The sequence below is a fragment of the Vulpes lagopus genome, chromosome X (assembly GCF_018345385.1).
Source record: "Vulpes lagopus strain Blue_001 chromosome X, ASM1834538v1, whole genome shotgun sequence".
NCBI classification, from domain to species: Eukaryota; Metazoa; Chordata; class Mammalia; order Carnivora; family Canidae; genus Vulpes; species Vulpes lagopus.
The window spans coordinates 85,498,777-85,520,610 of NC_054848.1; the positions used below are offsets into that span (position 1 = coordinate 85,498,777).

At 40.6% G+C, this 21,834-nt stretch overlaps 1 protein-coding gene across 2 annotated transcripts in view; it reads right to left on the reverse strand.

The window, feature by feature from the left end:
- Positions 1-21,834, reverse strand: part of LHFPL1 (LHFPL tetraspan subfamily member 1) — a 55,856-nt gene that overhangs the window by 23,772 nt on the left and 10,250 nt on the right. For both annotated transcript variants that reach the window (XM_041741451.1, XM_041741452.1), the window contains exon 3: positions 12,576-12,674. In XM_041741451.1, the coding sequence (XP_041597385.1) occupies positions 12,576-12,674 (99 nt within the window). The remainder of the gene's footprint in view (positions 1-12,575; positions 12,675-21,834) is intronic.

The window sequence follows — 21,834 nt, forward strand, 5'->3', positions numbered from 1 at the left end:
AGGCTATCCTTACAAAGGGAAAATATGACATGCCTAAAATGTAGAGAGAAGATCTATAAACATTGATGGCTCTCCAAGAGATACTGGTAAGTGAAAAATGCAAGGTGCAGAATGGTATAGTTAGCTACAAAGCTAAATAGATACATAATATGTTCTTGGTAGGACAAAGTAAAGATACACTCATATTTTTATATTTATTAAAAGTTCTGGAGAGATGCAAAAAAAAATTTAATGGCTCCTTTTGGGAATGGAGTCGGCATTAGGAAAAAGACTTTGACTTTACATTTTATACATTTATGTACTGTTTTATCACATACATAAATTACTTTCGATTAAAAACAATAATCTTAAATTTATATGTATATAACTTGGCATTTTTCTGGTTCATTTATTGTACAGTCATTGTTGTATAGAACATAGTAGCTTAAAACAACATCAATTTTATTATATCTCAAGAATCTATTGGTCACAATTTGGTAGGGCCCAGCTGAGCAATATTTCCCACTGCAATTGGCTTTAACCAAAGTCATTCAGTGGTATTCAGATGGCTTAAATGGAGGGTCCAGGACTGCTTTACTTATATTTCTTGTGCCTTGGAAGGAATGGCTGGAAGTTTGGATCTAGCTGGGCCTCTCTTTATTTCCAAGCATCTCCAGGGCTTTCCATTTGGTCCCTCCAGTAGAGTAGTCAAATTTTTCATATGATGGCTCAGATGTCCAAGAACCAATATGGAAACTACAAGTGCTTTAAAGGCTAGGCCTAGAATGAGCTTTTTGTCACTTATGCCATACTCTATTGATTAAAGCAGTTATAGGCCAGCCCAGATTTAGGGGATAAGCAGTAGAGATAGATCCAGGCTATCGGAAGAGCATCAAAGAATTTGTGGCTATCTTTAGTCCAATACAGACAACCAAAATTGCTGTCTTAATACAAGTTATATCTTGGATAATTCAGATTAGGACTAAAAGTCCTAACTGTGGATGTTTCAGGATAACTTAAATGCCAAGTCAGGGAAAGAGGAGTTAAAGACAGGAATGTGACCCCTTCTACTGGAAAACAAAGGAGGCCATTCAGAGTCTCAGAGTAGAATTCTGTTTTACCTACTCTCAGAATCACCTTGGCAGACTAACAATGTCTGCTTCCATTGTTCTACACATTCTTTTCATCTCTCTCAAGCAAGTCAGAGTAAGAAGTTTTGTTCCTTGGGCAGGGTTCATGTCTTTCTTATCTCTAAAACTTCCTTTCCAAAATACAGAGTGCGTAGTAGAGTATAGAGCCTACAGCAGAATCAAAATAATACCACCAGTTGATAGTCTATTCTCTTGCACATTCTGCTCTACTATCTTTTAAGGCCACCATCTACTTTAAGTCAAATGCCGTGCTAGGTACTTTAATATATATTTTATTATTTCATTGTAACAACACTGGGACAGGTATTTTTTAATGGGAAAGATTTATGTTTTATTATTATAATCATTAAATTTTGTTCATCAAAATACACGAGCAAGAGAGTAGAAAAACCTACCACTGGATAAAATGTGAAAATTGTTTTTGGAGAAGATTTTTGGGAACAGGTATTATTATTACTCTTGATTTCACAGAGAAGGAAGGTGAGACACAGACATTAAATGACTTTACCCCCATAACCACTATATAGGTGGCAATGCCTAGATAACCACTAAGATCTTTGGCTCCAGAGCCTATGATCTTTCAGTCTACAATACTGCCTCTCAAGGAAAAAGAAACAAAAGTATGCATACTGGATACTTTTCTTCTATTTCATTCATCCATCCACAAAATATCCAAGGTGTTCCGAGGGTTCTTTCAACACTACCAGAATCTCTAAAGTGTCAAAGAAAGATCTAAGGAGAAAGGCTATATTTTTCACATTGGTATTTCCAAACTTTGGTATTAATAGCTTGGTATTCACAACATATTACCAAATATAGTTTTTAATTCTACTTCATGTTTTGCTGCTGCTCCTGGACCCTCTATATTATGAGGGAACAGCTGCTAATACAGTTGGCACTATCATGTATGTTTGGGCAGCTGACCAGAAAAGGGTCAAGGATAGCACAGGTTGTTTCTTCTTTTCAGCATTAACCAGGAAAGGGCTAATACAGAGGCCTGTAATTAAAGAATATGGTCAGGAAATGTGGCTCATGGGTGAGAGACACTTAGGCAGTGGGAAGACTTTCAAAGAGTGATTCAAAAAAAGGAAACTGGAGGGCTTAACTCAAGCAGGATTCAGCAATCCTTTCAACCCTAAATATTCATAGAACAACAGGATTCAGTGCACTGAGTAGAGGGGAGCTAGAGCCCTTGGGAAGACATATAGTGGAGACAAGGGTAAATAAAAGAGGATAATGCAATGGAAAAATAAACAATTTAAAAAATTGAGTAAAAAGAAAGAGAAAAATAACTATCCTGTGGTGAACGTGACTGATGGCTATCAACTGGAAACAAAGGCAGCCACACACAAAATTGCCCGTTTGTGAACTAGCCCCTTGGGGGCGGTGATTAGTGCAGAAAACTGCCAAATGACTATATACAAATCATGTCTGCAATTTTTTACTTTGGCATTTTACATTAATCAAAGTAGCAACTCATTTTATGAGGCCAATGTTACCTTCATACTCAAATCCAACAAACACATCACAGGAAAGAAATCTATAGACTAATATTCCTAATGAATACAGATGCAAAAATCCTCAATAAAGTGCCAACAACCCAAACAGCAACATATAAAATGGATTATACACAATGACCAACTGTGATTTATCCCTGAAATGAAAGGTTGGTTTAACATATGAAGAGAAATCAATAAAATGCATGTGATCATCTTAGTAGGTGATGAAAAAGTATTTGACAAAATACTTTCATGATGAATGCACTTAACACACTAGGAATAGATAAAAGGGGACTTTCTCAAACTAGTAAAAGCCACATACTAAAAAAACATAGTTAACATCAACACTTAATGGTAAAAAAAACTGGATGCTTTACTCCTAAGATCAGGGATAAGATAAGGATGTTTGCTCTCACCTGTTCTATTCAACATTGTTGTGGATGTTCTAGCCAGGGCAATGAGATAATGAAAAGAAATAAAAGATATCTAGATTGGAATGGGAGAAGTAAAACTATCTCTATTCTCAGGTGACATGACCTTGTATATAGAAATCTTAAGAAATCTGCCCCCAAAACATCATTAGAATTGAAGGAGTTCAGTAACCCTGAGGAATACAGGAGGCGGGGCAAGATGGCGGAAGAGTAGGGTCCCCAAGTCACCTGCCCCCACCAAATTACCTAGATAACTTTCAAATCATCCTGAAAACCTATGAATTCGGTGGGAGATTTAAAGAGAGAACAGCTGGAATGCTACAGTGAGAAGAGTTCACGCTTCTATCAAGGTAGGAAGACAGGGAAAAAGAAATAAAGAAACAAAAGGCATCCAAGGGGGAGGGGCCCCGGGAGGAGCCAGGCTAAGGCTGGGGCGAGTGTCCCCAGGACAGGAGAGCCCCGTCCCGGAGAAGCAGGAGGTTCACGAATCTTCCCGGGGCAGAAAGGCCTAGCAGGGATTTGGAACAGGACCGCAGGAGGGGCGGGGATGCCCTCGGGCTCCCTGGGACACTAACAGAGCAACTGCGCCCCAGGGAGAGTGCGCCGAGCTCCCTGAAAGGCTGCAGCGTGCATGGCTGGACCCGGGAGCAGCTCAGGGGTGGCTCAGGCGGAGGCTCCACGGAGTGGGGGCTGCCCGGCGGGAGCACGATTCCAGCGGTGCAGGCCCTGAGGCTGAGGGCGCTGGGGGACACAGCCCAGGATCCAGCGCACCCCCGTGGACAGGCAGAGGCCAGGAGGGTACAGGACAGCAAGGACGCTCCTGCTGCTGGGCGGCCCTGAAATGTGCAGATGGCGCCCCCACCCCCGGAGCATCCAGGCCCCTGTGGACTGGGAGCTGTGGTAGTTACTGCGGGAGCTGACGCCAGGGCTGGAGAGCTGGCCGCCTCCACTGTTGTTGTTCCTCCTGGGGCCTCACAGGATAAACAACCCCCACTGAGCCTCACAGTGGCCTCACAGGATAAACAGGATAAACAACTCCCACTGAGCCGGGCACCAGGCAGGGGGCTGAGCAGCTCCCCCAGGAACTCACACCTGAGAATCACCACAGCAGGCCCCGCCCCCAGAAGACCAGCTAGTCGGACAGGGGAAAAGCAAGTTATTGACCCAGCAGCACTGGAAAGTTCCAGGGGAAGTCGAGGGGTTTACAATATATAGAATCAGAAGATACTCCCCCTTGCTTTTTGTTTTCTGTTTGCTTCCCCCGTTTTTTTTTCTACTTTTTTTTCTTTTCTTTTTTTTCTCTTCTCTCTTTTTCTCCTTTTCCCAATACAACTTGTTTTTGGACACTATGCACTGAGCAAAATGACTAGAAGGAAAACCTCACCTCAAAAGAATGAGAAACAGTCCTCTCTCCCACAGAGTTACAGAATTTGGATTACAACTCAATGTCAGAAAGCCAATTCAGAAGCACTATTATAAAGCTACTGGTGGCTCTAGAAAAAAGCATAAAGGACTCAAGAGACGTCATGACTGCAGAATTTAGATCTAATCTGGCAGAAATTAAAAATCAATTAAATGAGATGCAATCCAAACTAGAGGTCCTAATGATGAGGGTTAACGAGGTAGAAGAATGAGTGAGTGACATAGAAGACAAGTTGATAGCAAGTAGGGAAACTGAAGAAAAAAGAGAAAAACAATTAAAAGATCATGAGGATAGGTTAAGGGAAATAAATGATAGCTTCAGAAGGAAAAATCTTCATTTAATTGGGGTTTCCGAGGGTGCCGAAAAGGACAGAAGTCCAGAATATATATTTGAATAAATCATAGCTGAGAACATCCCTAATTTGGGGAGGGAAACAGGCATTCATATCCAGGAAATAGAGAGGTTCCCCCCTAATATCAATAAAAACCACTCAACACCTCACATTTAATAGTGAAACTTGCAAATTCCAAAGATAAAGAGAAGATCCTTAAAGCATCAAGAGACAAGAAATACCTAACTTTTATGGGGAGAAGTATTAGGGTAACAGCAGACCTCTCCACAGAGACCTGGCAGGTCAGAAAGGGCTGGCAGGATATATTCAGGGTCCTAAATGAGAAAAACATGCAACCAAGAATACTTTTTCCAGCAAGGCTCTCATTCAGAATAGAAGGAGAGATAAAGAGCTACCAAGACAGGCAGGAACAGAAAGAATATGTGACCTCCACACCAGTTCTTCAAGAAATATTAAAGGGGACTCTGTAATAGAAAGAGAAAGTCCAAGGCAACAATCCACAAAAACAGGGACTGAATAGGTATCATGATGACACTAAATTCATATCTTTCAATAGTAACTCTGAACGTGAATGGGCTTAATGACCCCATCAAAAGGCTCAGGGTGTCAGTCTGGATAAAAAAGCAAGACCCATCTATCGCTGTCTACAAGAGACTCATTTTAGACATAAGGACACCTACAGCCTGAAAATAAAAGGTTGGAGAACCATGTACCATACAAATGGTCCTCAAAAGAAAGCAGGGTAGCCATCCTTATATCAGATAAACTAAAGTTTATCCTGAAGATTGTAGGAAGAGATGAAAAGGGATACTATATCATGCTTAAAGGATCTATCCAACAAAAGGACCTAACAATCATCAATATTTATGCCCCGAATGTGGGAGCTGCAAGTATATCAATCAATTAATAACCAAAGTTAAGACATACTTAGATAAAAATACACTTATACTTGGTGACTTGAATGTAGCACTTTCTACAATCGACAGGTCTTCGAAGCACAACATCTCAAAAGAAACAAGAGCTTTAAATGATACACTGGACCAGATGGATTTCACAGATATTTACAGAACTTTACATCCAAACGCAACTGAATACACATTCTCCTCAAGTGCACATGGAACTTTCTCCAGAATAGACCACATACTGGGTCACAAACCAGGTCTTAACTGATACCAAAAAATTGGGATCATCCCCTGTGTATTTTCAGACCATAATGCTTTGAAATTAGAACTAAATCACAAGAAGAAGTTTGGAAGGATTTCAAACACGTGGAGGTTAAGTACCATCCTGCTAAAAGATGAAAGGATCAACCAGGAATTTAGAGAAGAACTAAAAAGATTCATGGAAACTAATGAGAATGAAGATACAACCATTCAAAATCTTTGGGATGCAGCAAAAGCAGTCCTGAGGGGGAAATACATCGCAATACAAGCATCCATCCAAAAACTGGAAAGAACTCAAGTACAAAAGCTAACCTTGCACCTAAAGGAGCTGTAGATAGAACAGCAAATAGATTCTACACCCAGCAGAAGAAGAGAGTTAATAAAGATTCGAGAAGAGCTCAATGAAATAGAGACCAAAAGAACTGTGGAACAGATTAACAAAACCAGGAGTTGGTTCTTTGAAAGAATAAATAAGATAGATAAACCATTAGCCATCCTTATTAAAAACAAAAGAGAAAAGACTCAAATTAATAAAATCATGAATTGAGAGAGAAGAGATCACCACCAACACCAAGGAATTACAAACGATTTTAAAAACATATTATTAGCAGCTATATGCAATCAATTAGGCAATCTAGAAGAAATGGACGCATTTCTGGAAAACCACAAACTACCAAAACTGGAACAGGAAGAAATAGAAAACCTGAACAGGCCAATAACCAGGGAGGAAATTGAAGCAGTCATCAAAAAGCTCCCAAAACACAAAAGTCCAAGGCCAGGTGGCTTCCCAGGGGAATTCTATCAAACGTCTAAGGAAGAAACCATACCTAGTCTACTAAAGCTGTTCAGAAAGATAGAAAGAGATGGAATACTTCCAAACTCGTTCTATGAGGCCAGCATCACCTTAATTCCAAAACGAGACAAAGACCCCACCAAAAAGGACAGTTACAGTCCAATATCCGTGATGAACATGGATGCAAAAATTCTCAACAGGATACTAGCCAATAGGATCCAGCAATACATTAAGAAGATTATTCACCATGACTAAGTAGGATTTACCCCCGGGATGCAAGGCTGGTTCAACACTCGTAAAGCAATCAATGTCATTGATCATATCAACAAGAGAAAAACCAAGAACCATATGATCCTCTCATTAGATGCAGAGAAAGCATTTGACAAAATACAGCATCCATTCCTGATCAAAACTCTTCAGAGTGTAGGGATAGAGGGAACATTCCTCAGCACCTTAAAAGCCATCTATGAAAAGCCCACAGCAAATATCATTCTCAATGGGGAAGCACTGGGAGTCTTTCCCCTAAGATCAGGAACAAGACAGGGATGTCCACTCTCACTGCTGCTATTCAACATAGTACAGAAGTCCGAGCCTCAGCAATCAGGCAAAAAAGAAACAAAAGGCATTCAAATTGGCAAAGAAGAAGTCAAACTCTCCCTCTTCGCCAATGACATGATACTCTACGTAGAAAATCCAAAAGACTCCACCCTAAGATTGCTAGAACTCATACAGCAATTTAGCAGTGGCAGGATACAAAACCAATGTCCAAAAATCAGTGGCATTTATATACACTAACAATGAGACTGAAGAAAGAGAAATTAAGGAGTCAATCCAATTGCACCCAAAAGTATGAGATACGTAGGAATAAACCAAAGCAAAGAAGTAAAGGATCTATACCCTAAAAACTACAGAAAACCTCTGAAAGAAATTGAGGAAGACACAGAGATGGAAAAATATCCCATGCTCATGGATTGGAAGAGTTTATGTTGTGAAAATGTCAATGCTACCTAGGGCAATTTACCCGTTTAATGCAATCTCTATCAAAATACCATGGACTTTCTTCAGAGAGTTGGAACAAATTATTTTAAGATTTGTGTGGAATCAGAAAAGACCCCGCATAGCCAGGGGAATTTTAAAAAAGAAAACCATAGCTGGGGGCATCACAATGCCAGATTTCAGGTTGTACTACAAAGCTGTGGTCATCAAGACAGTGTGGTACTGGCACAAAAACAGACACATAGATCAATGGAACAGAATAGAGAACCCAGAAGTGGACCCTGAAATGTATGGTCAACTAATATTCGATAAAGGAGGAAAGACTATCCATTGGAAGAAAGACAGTCTCTTCAATAAATGGTGCTGGGAAAATTGGACATCCACATGCAGAAGAATGAAACTGGACCACTCTCTTTCACCATACACAAAGATAAACTCAAAATGGATGAGAGATCTAAATGTGAGACAAGAGTCCATCAAAATCATAGAAGAGAACACAGGCAACACCCTCTTTGAACTCGGCCACAGTAACTTCTTGCAAGATACATCCACAAAGGCAAAAGAAACAAAAGCAAAAATGAACTATTGGGACTTCATCAAGATGAGAAGCTTTTGCACAGCAAAGGATACAGTCAACAAAACTAAAAGACAACCTACAGAATGGGAGAAGATATTTGCAAATGACATATCAGATAAAGGGCTAGTTTCCAAAATCTATAAAGAACTTATTAAACTCAACACCAAAGAAACAAACAATCCAATCATGAAATGGGCAAAAGACATGAAGAGAAATCTCACAGAGGAAGACATGGACATGGCCAACATGCACATGAGAAAATGCTCTGCATCACTTGCCATCAGGGAAATACAAATCAAAACCACAATGAGATACCACCTCACACCAGTGAGAATGGGGAAAATTAACAAGGCAGGAAACCACAAATGTTAGAGAGGATGTGGAGAAAGGGGAACCCTCCTGCACTGTTGGTGAGAATGTGAACTGGTGCAGCCACTCTGGAAAAATGTAGGATGTTCCTCAAAGAGTTAAAAATAGATCTGCCCTAAGACCCAGCAATTGCACTACTGGGGATTTACCCTAAAGATACAGATGTAGTGAAACGCCGGGACACCTGCATCCCGAAGTTTCTAGCAGCAATGTCCACAATAGCCAAACTGTGGAAGGAGCCTCGGTGTCCATCGAAAGATGAATGGATAAAGAAGATGTGGTTTATGTATACAGTGGAATATTATTCAGCTATTAGAAACAACAAATCCCCACCATTTGCTTTGACGTGGATGGAACTGGAGGGTATTATGCTGAGTGAAATAAGTCAATCAGGGAAGGGAAAACATTATATGGTCTCATTCATTTGGGGAATATAAAAAATAGTGACGGAATAAAGGGGAAAGGGGAAAAAGTGAGTGGGAAATATCAGAAAGGGAGACAGAGCATGAGAGACTCGTAACTCTGGGAAATGAATAATGGGTGGTGGAAAGGGAGGTGGGCAGGGGTTGGGGGTGACTGGATGATGGGCACTGAGGGGGGCACTTGATGGGATGAGCACTGGGTGTTATGCTATATGTTGGCAAATTTAACCCCATTTAAAAAGAAGCTTGAGGAATACAAGGTCAATATAGAAAAATCATTTGTATTTCTATGTAGTAACAATGAAAAATTCAAATATAAAATTAAGAAACCAATTTCATTCATAATATTATTAAAAATTATACAGGGACCTGGGTGGCTGAGTCAGTTAAGCATCTGACTCTTGGTTTTGGCTCAGGTCATGATCTCATGGGTTGTGAGATTGAGCCTTACATTGGGCTCCATGCTTAGTGGGGAGTCTGCTTAAAGTTTTTCTCCCTCTACCCCTCCCCTACTTTCTGTCTTTCAAGTAAATATATAAATCTTTTTTTAAAGATTTTATTTATTTATTCATGAGAGACACAGAGAGAGAGGCAGAGACATAGGCAGAGGGAGAAGCAGGCTCCATGCAGGGAGCTGGATGTGGGACTCAATCCCAGGACTCTGGGATCACACCTTGAGCTGATGGCAGATACTCAACCATTGAGCCACCCAGATGTCCCAGTAAATATATAAATTTTAAAAATAATGATACTTATGAATATATTTCATTAAAGTAGTGTGAGACATATACTGAAAATTATAAAATATCATTGAAAGAAATTAAAGATGATCTAACTGAAAAAAAAAGATAGTCTAACTCAGTGGAATGCCGTCTTGTGTTCTTGGATTAGAAAACTTAATATTGTGAAAGTGGCAATACTTTCCAAACATATACAGATTCAATGCAAACTCTATCAAAATCCCAGCTGGCTTTCATTCAGAAATTGACAAGTTGAACCTAAAATTTACATGGAAATGCAAGATATCCAGAATAGCCAAAACAGTCTTCATGACCTTGGGTTTGGCAATATATTTTTAGATATGACACCACAAGAAACAAAAGGAAAATAGACAAAATTGGATTTCATCTAAATGAAATAACTTTGTACTTCAAAGCATATCATCAGAAAGTAAAATATGACCCACAAAATGGGAAGAAATACTTGCAAATCACCTATCTGAAAAGGGTTTAGTGTCCAGAATACATAAAGAGCCCTAAAACTCAACAATAACAATAAAGGGCAAATAACCCAGCTAAAAATAGATAAAGAATTTGAATAGATATTTCTCTAAGGAAGATATAGGAAGGATATGTTCAAAAAGTAAATGAGAAGAAGCTCAACATCATCGGTTATCAGAGAAATGCAAATTTAAATCACATTGAGGGGCATCTGGGTGGCTCAGTGGTTGAGCATCTGCCTCTGGCTCAGGTCATGATCTTGGGGTCCTGGGATCAAATCTCACATCGGGGTCCCTGCAGAGAGCTGCTTCTCCCTCTGCCTATGTCTTTGTCTCTGTGTGTCTCTCATGAATAAATAAATACAATCTTTTAAAAAATAAAATCACTTTGAATACCACTTCATACCCACTGGGATGGGTACAATTTTTAAAAATGAAAAATAAGTATTGGCGGGGATGTTGGGGAATGGGAACCCTTACACATTGCTGGTGGAAATCTAAAATGATGCAGCCATTTTGGAAAACAGCCTGAAACTTCCTCAAAGGCTTAAACATAGATTCACACTTGACCTAGTAGTCCTGCTCCTAGAAATATACCCAAGAGAAATGAAAATATATGTCCATACAAAAATGTGTACACAAATGTTCATAGAAGTATTATTCATAATAGCCTGAAGGTGGAAAAACCCAAGTATCCATCAACTGATGAATAGGTCAATAAAATGTGTTATAGCCATACAATGGAATATTATTCAGCCGTGAAAAGCAGAAGTACTGACCCATGCTGCAAATAGATGAACTTTAAAAACAATATGCTAAGTAACATAAGTAGACATAGAAACCACATATTATGTGGTTCCATTTACATGAAATTTCTAGAATAGGCAAATCTATATTGACAGTGGTTGCTGGGGTCCAGATGCAGGGGGGAATGGAGAGTGACTGCTTATGGGTAAGGGGTTTCTTTTGGGGGCTATAGAAATATTTTGGAATTGCACAATGAGGATGATGGCACAACTTTGTGAATGTATTGAAAACTACTAATTGTGCACTTTAAAGGCAGATTTTATGGTATGTGAATTTTATATCAATAAAGCTGTTATTATAAAAAAGGAGAATCGTGTCTAACAACCAAGTAGAAGAAATGTGCTAAATCATCCGTTTTCTCCATCCCAGCTGCTTGGACCAGTGGCATGCTACCTTTTTCTTCAGAACCTGCCCCAAACATTTACTCCTTTCACCTATGGCAGAAAGTGCTAGTCAGCTTTGGCCTGAGCCAGTAACACTGGACAGTCTCAGGTCCACGTTTGTCACATCTTCTATAATAGCCCTTCCCTCATGTTATATTTTTATAGTGAACAACTCCTTTCTCCAAAATCGAGCCAAGTGAGACTCAAAAACCTCTCTGAGGTAACAGAGAGAAAGGGAAGTATAGGAGCATAAGCTGTAGGTAATAAGTGGCCTCACTATTCCAAAATCCTCTCCTACAATGGAGAATACTCAAGGAAACCTATACATTTCCCCTTCTACTCCTTTCCATCTTGGTAGGTTGGGAAAATATTTTGAAGTCTTTCTGTTGGAGACTGATCTATTCCTAATTCACATTAGTGAACTTAAGCCATTCTCAGAGAGGATTGGCAACCACAGAAGATTCCAGAGCTACTTCTGTCACCCATTCTAATATTTAACAGTTCTTGCCATTACCATAACAGTAATACATAACAATGCCAGTAACAATTTCCCATATTTAGTCTAGGTTCAGAATTCTTGGCGTAAACCAAATAACCTCTTGTTATATCCTTGGTAAAGAGTGAGAAGAGATACTGTTGCCTTATAGTTGGAAAAGAGTGCCTCCGAAAGAAATAGTAATAGCAACTAGGAGTTTTTCAGAGAATGCCAGATCATCAATCTCTAAGCATTTGAAATTCCCCTGTAGGTAGGGTTTCCCAAAACTGGTCACAGGACTCTGTGTAAAAGTGCATAAAAGATGTGGAGAGACATAATTTAAAAAGAGGAGTTTAAGTCCTCTGTGAGTTAGCAAGGCCAAATGAATCTGGCCAAGCCACCACTTCCCACAAGCTAACAAAATGACAGACTCAGACAAGCACCACCACCAAGCAGAGTCCCCTCCAAGAGGTATAGCACTTTGAAAACCAGATTCCCATTGAACCATCACTGCCATCCTGCCCAGGTCACCTTACCTAATCGAAATTGATTGGAGATGTTCCCACATGTTTGCATTATCTCTGGGCTATTCCATCCTAATGGGTATAATGCACAGCCTGAGCTTATCAGCAGCCCTGGAAAGAAAAGCATACACACAGGTAGAAAAAATATACAACAGGTCTTCTGTCACCCAAAATTTCTCTCTGGATTAACGCGGCTCAACTTCTGCCTCTTCTGTTCAGGGTTTATGTTTCCCCTATAACCCTAAATGTCTATGACACTACAAACTCCCCAGGATTTTTTTTTTTTGCCATGCCATAGGTGGTAAGTTGCAGGTGATAGGAGAGGGAAAAATTCATAAAGAAAAGGCAATATTAGGAATTGAGACAGGCCAGTGTACTTTTTACAACCCAAAGGTTTTTGACAATGACTTATAAAGCTAGGTTGGCCTCCCCATTCAGATTCCTCTTCTATCTTGGTCTGGTTTTCAAAGAAGAGCAAGGTAGAGACTGCTACTCTTTCCTAAAATTCAGCCTTTTCTAAGATTAGTCAGATAGGTCTCTACCATTTGAAGGTCGGTTATGAATTCTATCACTTGGACTCAGCTGCCAGACTGAGATCTTTAGGAGGCATACATGTTGGGTAGGCTTCTCCTGGTGAGGAGGGCCCTGCAATCCCTCTTCCAGAAACACTTTCTTATTCTGAGAAATGATTCCAGCTTTATGCTAAGCATTTCTCTATTATTTAGCTTCCAATACCTTCCACCATGCCCCCTTGTCTTCACATCTATTTTGTTTAGGTTATTTGGTCACTCCAGAGAAGCTGGTACCAATCTGGGGCTGCTTGCTGACACTGCCTTCTAAGGGCAATGGCCTCATTCTAAGCTCTTGCTTACTGCCTAGGTTTACCTTTTATAACCTATGACACCAGCCCCTCTTTGCCCTGTGCCTTTGGTGACAGTGGGTTAGATTAAGTATTGACATCTGACACAACAGCAACCAAATTCATTGGTTTTCCAGTGATGGGTGACATCATAACCTGGCATGAAGAGATGAGCTGGGCCAGACTCTTCCTTCTGGAAATTTTAATCAGGAAACAGAGATGCTGAGCTAGTTAGCAGATAGAACAGAAGTTAGGAGGAAAAAACACCAAGATGTAGAATCAAGTCTGTGTCAAGCTGAATCCAGGTTCAATACAAAGTTATGAATAGACATCATTTCTGAGGAAGCTGAGCGAACTGATTGCTGGAGGAAGAGGATCCAGTGGCATGAAGCAGACACATCATGGCAAAACAAAACAAAACAAGATAAAACAAAAAAACTCCATACTCCCCCTGAAAGAGCTAGAGAAAATCCAGTCCTTCCCAATGTCTTTCCAGTTCCATTTTCCTTGTGTTAGAATAAACTCCCTTTCAGTGAGAGAGCTCAAGTGAGTCTCTGCTACTTGCAACAAAGAGAGCCTAATAACAAGGACACTATACTCAGGTACCACACCAAAGGTTATGGGAAGTCATGTGCCACGAATATAAATGCAGAAACTAGCACATAACACAGAACCTCCACAGAGCAGGTGTTTGATCCATGATGAATGAATGGCATATTTATAGGTTCTAGAGCTCCAGGCTCAGCCAGACAGTGAAAGGCCAGGCTACTCTAGAGACTGTTGGACACCCCACCTTCACCTCTCTTTCCCTACCAAGGAAAATTCCATATACACTCTGAGAAGCTAATAAGCCCCATTTGCCTTAACATGAATCTTTCTAAGAAGATCACAAAGTACTCTAAGCTTGTCCACAACAAGGCAATTGGCTTTTCTCAATATTCAATGAGTCCAGAGAAAAAGATGAGGGCCTTAAGAAATAGCAAGAAAGGTTTAAATAGGAAAACAGCAGTAACTTTCTGACAGTGAGAGCGGGTTTAGAAACTAAAAGAATGACCAATTAAGGCTAAAAATACCCTTTAGTGGAATGCTTAAAATTAGAAGGCATTCTTAACTGTCTCAGAGTCTTAAAGGAAATGAAACCGGTCACTCAAAGACTTATCTAGGCTCTGAAATTTATCCAGTGGCAATGGAACAACACTCCCATTTGTTTAGGGCTTCCTTTGTTTTGTTTGTTTGTACCACAGATAAACTGAAGCCCTACAAGATGAGAAGGTGAGCCAGAATATGGAGCCCAGAGTATGCACAATGGATTAAGGACAAAATTGGAAATGAAATCTAAGCCTTTTCCTGCTTCTAGTATATATCCTTTGAGGGAAGTTACTAAAAAGTGAGCTTTTCCCCACAAATCAGGAAGAAAAGAACATAAGTTCATAAAAGAGCAGCAGTTCTGCTTTCCACCCTCCATGTTCAGATCCCTGAGAACAGGCATGAACTCTGATTTTGCAAGCAGGTATTAATTTGTACTGACCAAGTGTCTGTCTCAACATGGCAGGGGAACATTCTACTTTTCTCAGTCCCCTCTTGTTCCTCAGACCTGACCATGTTGAGGAGCAGGAATTACCTCCTCCGGGAAGCCTTCCTCAGGATCCTGCCCCCAGGCTAAGTTACATATTCCTTCTCTCTGTTCCCATAGCACCCTGTGTTTACTCCTGTGATTAAAATATCCTGTGATATATATGCTTCATAACTGATTGTGGTCTGAGGGAACTCGCTAAAGTATGTGTACCTTCAGTACCTGGTACATACTAAGCGCCCAATAAATGCATCTGCTTCAGAGTATGCTCTGGATACCTGACAGCTTCCTTTGCCCATGCTACCCAAGGGGGAAGTCTTCTGAGGGGATCTTCATAGCAGGGATGAGAGAACATCCTAGACACCTGCTACAGCTATAGAATCTTAGAGAGGGAAAGGCCTCTGGAAATTACCTATTCCTATCCGTCCCCATACGGATGTGGATATTGAGACTCAGAAAGAGAAACTAACTTACCTATGGCCACATAGCCAGTTACTGGCAACACTGTTTCTCACTAATCAGAGGGCTCATCAACCCTTAGAAGCTCTGCCGTTCTAGAGACAGGTGTCCAGAAATGATCACCTTTTGACAAAAATATCTCTAGCAAGCACTAGGAATCTTAAGGGCATTAGATCCATAGAGACAGCACAACCCAGTGGCTTAAAAAAACAATACTGTATTATATATTTGAAAGTTATTAAGAAGGTAAATTTTAAATGTTCTCACCACTCACACAAAATGTAAAGAGGTGAGGTGGTGGATGTGTTATCTAACCTTATTGTGGTAATCATTTCACAACATGGGGGCACCTGGGTGGCTTAGTGGTTGAGTGTCTGCCTTTGGCTCAGGTTGTGATCCTCAGGTCAGGGTCCTCGGATCAAGTTCCTCATCCGGCTCCCCTTAGGGAGCCTGCTTCTCCCTCTGCCTATGTCTCTGCCTCTGTCTTTGTATCTCTCATGAATAAATAAACAAAATCTTTTAAAACATCGTTTCACAATATGTATGTGTATCCAATCATCACGTTGTACATCTTAAACTTACACAGTGTTATATGTCAATTGTATTTTAATAAGATGGAAAAAAAAAAGAATGAGCTCTGCAATCAGTCAAGATCTAAGTTCAAATTCCAACTCTGCCATCTACAGTATGTGTGACTTTAAGCAAGTCACTTAATCTCTCTGTGCTTTGGTTATCTTGCCTTTAAGATAAGAATAATAGTACTCCATCCTATTGGGCTGTTTCAAGAAACAATACTTATAAAGTGCCTAATTTATAGAAAGTGCTCGACAAAAACGTATTATTATTATTAAACAGAAGCCTCTCCCTACTACTCCTCTCTCACTTTCCACTTATATTCTCCATGCTAATTTCTTCTTCACCTCTTTGTCCTCATAAAAAAAAAAAAAAAACAGCTGAAAAGTCAAATGCTCAACAGGGCTTGATTAGAAAGTTGGAGTTGTTATCTTGTAATTTCTTGCAGGCACCAAGCCAGAGACTAGAGATCTTGGCCAGGCATGTGTTCTGCCCCAGTGCATGTGGCCCCATGCTCTACCCAACTGGCCCTCCTACTCCTCCCATCCCCCATTCTCCCTCCTGCCTTTTAGACAGATGAGTGCAGTAGGTTGTACACATGCTTCCTGGAGATGTTTGTAACTGACAGCTGATTCCATCATGTTTGCTCATAGCTAGAGAGAGTTGTGTCCTGGGACACATAGTTTAAAAATGAAGTCACAGGGCAATTTATCCTGTTATATTTGTTTCCAACAGTTCTCATCAGTTTGGGATTTTGAAGATGAGCTTCAAATAGAAATGCAGAAATCATTTGCCAGTGCCAGGCCTTGCCACCTTCTGGAAGAGTGGGGCTTATTAAAAGTGTAGATTCTTGGGCCTCAGTCACAGATATTTGATTCAGTAACTGTAACCTAGGAATAGTCATTTCAAAAGCATCCTAGTGATGCTAATGTATCTGGTCCTGGTACCAACACTTAAGAAAGACATCACTAAAAATATGAAGAACAGCAGCTCTGATGGCAGGGAAAACTAATTTAAATCCCAGCCCTGACACATATGAGCTGTAGCCCTGGCTCCCACTTCTCTATGTGCTATTGCTAACTCCTGGTTTTATTACCCCTCCAACCACATATGTCCCTTGGTTCAGCTGGGTACTTTCTTATTCTCACCTGCCTCTAGAAAGGGGGAGAAAAAACTCTTTAGAGCTTTTTTGGAGCTGCCATCTTGTTTCCCTTCCTCAACTGTTCTTTCCACAAGAATTCCATCTCAAAATGTACCAAATGTCCTCCGCAAACAGGTTACTATGGTTTGAATTTACTTCTCTGACCAAGCAGAGGCCTGTAGTTCAACACTTTACTCAGTTGCAGCCCTTGTGACAGGCAACCTTGATGCCCATACATACTCTCAGACTTACCTTCTGGGACAGAACTTAGAACCCTCCTTGTAGCTACTTTCCAGCTACACCCAACCTTCCACTGATGCCAGAATTACTACTTCCTCATATCCTAACAGTTGCATAACCTCCTCCTAACTCCACATTTTCCATGAGGCATATGCCAAATCTTTGTCTCTGGGAAGAGAAAGCCCCCTCCCTGGGTATTACCAACCACCTTCTCTCCCCACCCCCAGCCATTCACAAGTACAAATACTGAGTGTGCAACCATTTTGTTACACTCCCCATTTCATCCCCAAATATCTGTTCAAATATGGATATTAGGTAGTTTGAATTTACTACCTGAGCAGAAATCTAGTGTTAGTTTATACTAGACTTAGTATTAAGCCTAGTAATTGTCGTTAATTTGTTAATTAATAATTAATGTTATTAATTTGCTATATTATTGATTTGTTACTTTGTTATTAATTTGCTCAATTTATTGCTCTTCAACTCAAACTCAGTAGAAAACTTATAAGTCCTCCCTCCAGCTATAATCTCAGCTTTCCCTTTCCAGGGAGCTCCCCACTCAACTCTCCCATTCATTTGACCCCATATTCTCTCTCAGAGTTATACAACAATTTACTTCTGTGAGAGAGATTTAAAGTAAATCAGGGGAGGCTTCACACAGAGACTGCATTTGACACAGACTTTGAGAAACAGGCAGATGTTTACAGACAGAGATGGAAGAAGAGGGAATTCTAGAAAAAAGCAACAGTATTAGTGAAACTGAGCAGAGGTTCTCAAATTTTAGCATGTACTGGAATCATAATGGAGAATAATAAAAAACAAATCAAAGACAGTAGTTACCTTTGCTGTAGGAACAAGGGACTATGATCAGGATATGAAGGAGACTATAACTGTATCGGTAATATTCTATTTCTTAAGCTGAGTGGTGCATACATCTGAACTATTTTATACTGTATTGTAAAAAATAAATCAGTTGAGAGGCTGTGTAAAATAGAGTGGAAGGCTTCAGTTCTGACTCAGTAGGTTTAGAATGGCACTAACAAGCACCCCAGGTAATTCTTTTACAAGCGGTTCATGGACCACTCTGAAAAACATTGTGATAGCATTTCATCTTCAAGGTGAAAAGGAAAAATCAGTAGTAGCAGTGCATAAAGCCCAGCGCTGAGAGTCAGGAACCCTGACCCATATTCTCTGCTCTGCTCCAATTTGCTACCTAAGTATTTGCTAGTTGGTTAGCTTCTTTAAATACTATTTTCCCAAACAGAAAGCCACTTTTATCCTTGTTCAGCATGGAAGGATAAATTAAATTATGCCAGTGAAACTTTGAAGGATTTTCCAGGAAATGCATGGTTTCCAGAGAAGATAATGGTTTTTAGAAAAACAGCCCCCTTTTCTTGATTCAAGTTCTCAGTGATCTGTCTCCAATGGCAATTTTCATTGAGCTTGAAGCATGTGGCATTAGGACCTTACGTGGAAAGAAAAGAAAAAACAAACACTGGTGCCTGTCTGAGTATGTTGAATTATAGCTCCTTAATAATAAAGAATGTCCAGGGTGGTGGTTGTCACTTGAGTTGGGGAAAGGGAACACAGCATACACATCAGAGTCATTGGGGAGATTTTTCAAAACACCAGACTTCCACCTGTTGCTATGTATATCAGAATGGGAAAGAGGATGGGAGAGATGGGGAGTTCACATTTTTAAAGCACTCCAGGTGATCCTGATGCATTCCCTGCTCCAGAAAGATTCTTGGCCTCCCTCTAGTAACCCGATCCAAGATCTTACACTTTTTCCTGCCAAGTTCCTTATATTTACTTCTCAACTCTTTCTTCTTTGTTTAGCTCTCACTGAAGTAGAGAACAATTCACAAGCATCTTTCATATGTATACACAGGGGAATGTGAATAATGACCTTGTTCTCAGGGACTGGGGGCCAGCTGGTTGGAAATCTCTGGATCCCCAGGGTTGAAATAATCTCCTGGCCAGATGTTTCCTTCACCGGTTGGAGCAAGGCATGAAGGTCCCAGTGGAAGGCTCTCTGGACCCTAGGCTTGTCCAGCTGGATCAGCTGCAGGTGGAGCAAATGGGACCCAAGGGCCCCATCAGGTCACCTTGCTAAGTCTGACTCAGGCCAGCAGCTCTTTATTTCTTCCTGTCTCTCCCACTTCCCACCGTTCATCTTTGTGGGCAGCTGCCAAACTGGGGAACAAGAGTCAGGCGGGGGAGGGGGTAGTTCTTAATGTATACTCGATCTCTTCAGTGGTTTGGGGTCTGGCAGAGATAAACCAGACCTAAAACAAATTGGCTCCACCCCCTGATGTATTTCGGTTAATGCACTAGCTGCCGAGAAGCCGCCAGGCCCAGAGCAACAAAATCAATTCCCCTCAGCTGAATAATAAGCTTAAACTTAACCCCTACAGCTCTTTCTCTTGTGTCTTTCATCCATTGTGCTAAACATGCTGTTCAGGTTTGGCTTCCTGACACTGGCAAAGCATATCTCTAAGAGGTCAGATCCAAGGTCTCTGAAGACCCTTGGGTAATGGTCATTTGCCAACAGGCTCTTAGAAAATATGATACATCCAAGTAGTCTTCGCATCTGATGTAACCATGACAGGCACAAGTTTCTAAAAAGGAGGTAGGAATGATCCTTATTTGGCTGGAGTTATAGATGGGAAGCTGTGGAAATTTAGCAACCTGTCCAATATCATTCACGTGTCCAGGGATAAATCTTGCCTTGGGTCTTGAAGACTCCTTCCATGACCACTGTCAAGTGGCAATTTATTCTTGAACTTTACCTCATCTAAGAATAAATACTGTGACCATGGTTTTATGAGCAAGGGTCAATGGAGAATCATTCTATTATGGGGAATCATATGAGATGAAAATGGTACTGATGTTTTGACTTCCTCCATATGACACCTGCCACTCAGCCAATGTTCTTCCCCATTCAATCTATGAGTGTCTAAAGCTCCATGACCTACCCATATATCTCCTCAAGAATTTCTTTTGAGTTTTTCAACCTGGGAAGTGGGCTTAACTAAAATGTGTCATATGGATAACCACAGGGTTTTGTAAAAGTCTCAGTCAAGCCTAAGTAAGCTGGGAACAGGAGCCACTCTTAATGGTTGGAGTCTGATGGAAGCTATTGCTATTGGCCTTCTGATTCCCACCAATTAGCCCCTCCTAACTCCCTGCTGGCAACTCTTAGAAATCCAGGTGAAGCTAAGTTGTCACTCTCAAATCAGAAGATAAAAGGACTCAGGATTCTAACCCTCCTGAATGGAAGCCTGGAAAAAAAGAGAAAGGTGTGACTGAACCCAGCTCTCACATGTCCAACTTATCCCAACATATGCTAGGCATTGCCTTAGCTGTGCATTCATCCTATTACAGTTACTGAACACCTCCTCTGTGCCAGGCACTTAACTGGGCCCTGAGACTATAAATATGAGTTGCAAAGGCCACCCCTTTCTTCTGTCAACTAAGTGTCATTTCCTAAAATGATGTGTCCATGAAAGTGCTGAGCTATCTATAGCATGCCCAAGAATGCAGGTGAAAAGTGAGCCCATTAAAGGTTCATTTGTGATATTCATTTGTAATAGAGCCCCAAAGGGAGACAAAGTCATTGGCTTAGATCAGCCTTAGTTAACTGGTTCTGTATTACGGTTTTCAAGAGGGAATATAGAAACTAATCTAATGATGTTCCAATTTGGCCAGGAAAACATTAATAGGTAAAGAGTGGAAAAATGCAGATATAAGGGAGATTAGAATGTTCATTCATATTTAAAACTTGTACAGTAAGTCTGAGAAAAGAGGAAACCAGAAAATATCACCTTAACGGTCTAACCAAAAGAATCTGGTGCTTTTTTATAAGTGGGTCAGCAAACTATGATATCTTAGTTCTGGGTTTCTCAGCCTTGGCACCATTGGTATTTTGTGCTGGATACTTATTTGTCATTAGAAGTGGGAAGCTGTCTTGTTCTTGTTCCTTTACCTTTATCCACTGAATGCCAATTGCACACTTCCCAAGTTGTGATAACCAAAAATGTCTCAAAGAGATTACCAAATGTCTGGGGTGGGGCAGGAATCAGCCCCTGCTGAGAACCACTGTCTTTGTTGACCACTATCACCTCACTCTATGGCCACCCGAATACAGTCATTAGAGAGAAGAAAGAAAATTGGGATCTGCACTATCTTGCCAATGAACAAATTCAAGGATGGAAGGGAGATGAAAACAAAAGAGGTCATTGTCATTTGCCCATGGCCACAGGGCAACTTAGGGCAAGACCCAGAAGTGGCTCCATGTTTCCTGGCTCCTGCACTGTGCCGTTAATGGAGATGACAATGATAATGAATTGAGTAATGATTCTAAAACTTCATGGGCAACAACCACACATCAGCAACAGGTTCTACCAGCACTTATTCCCAGTGC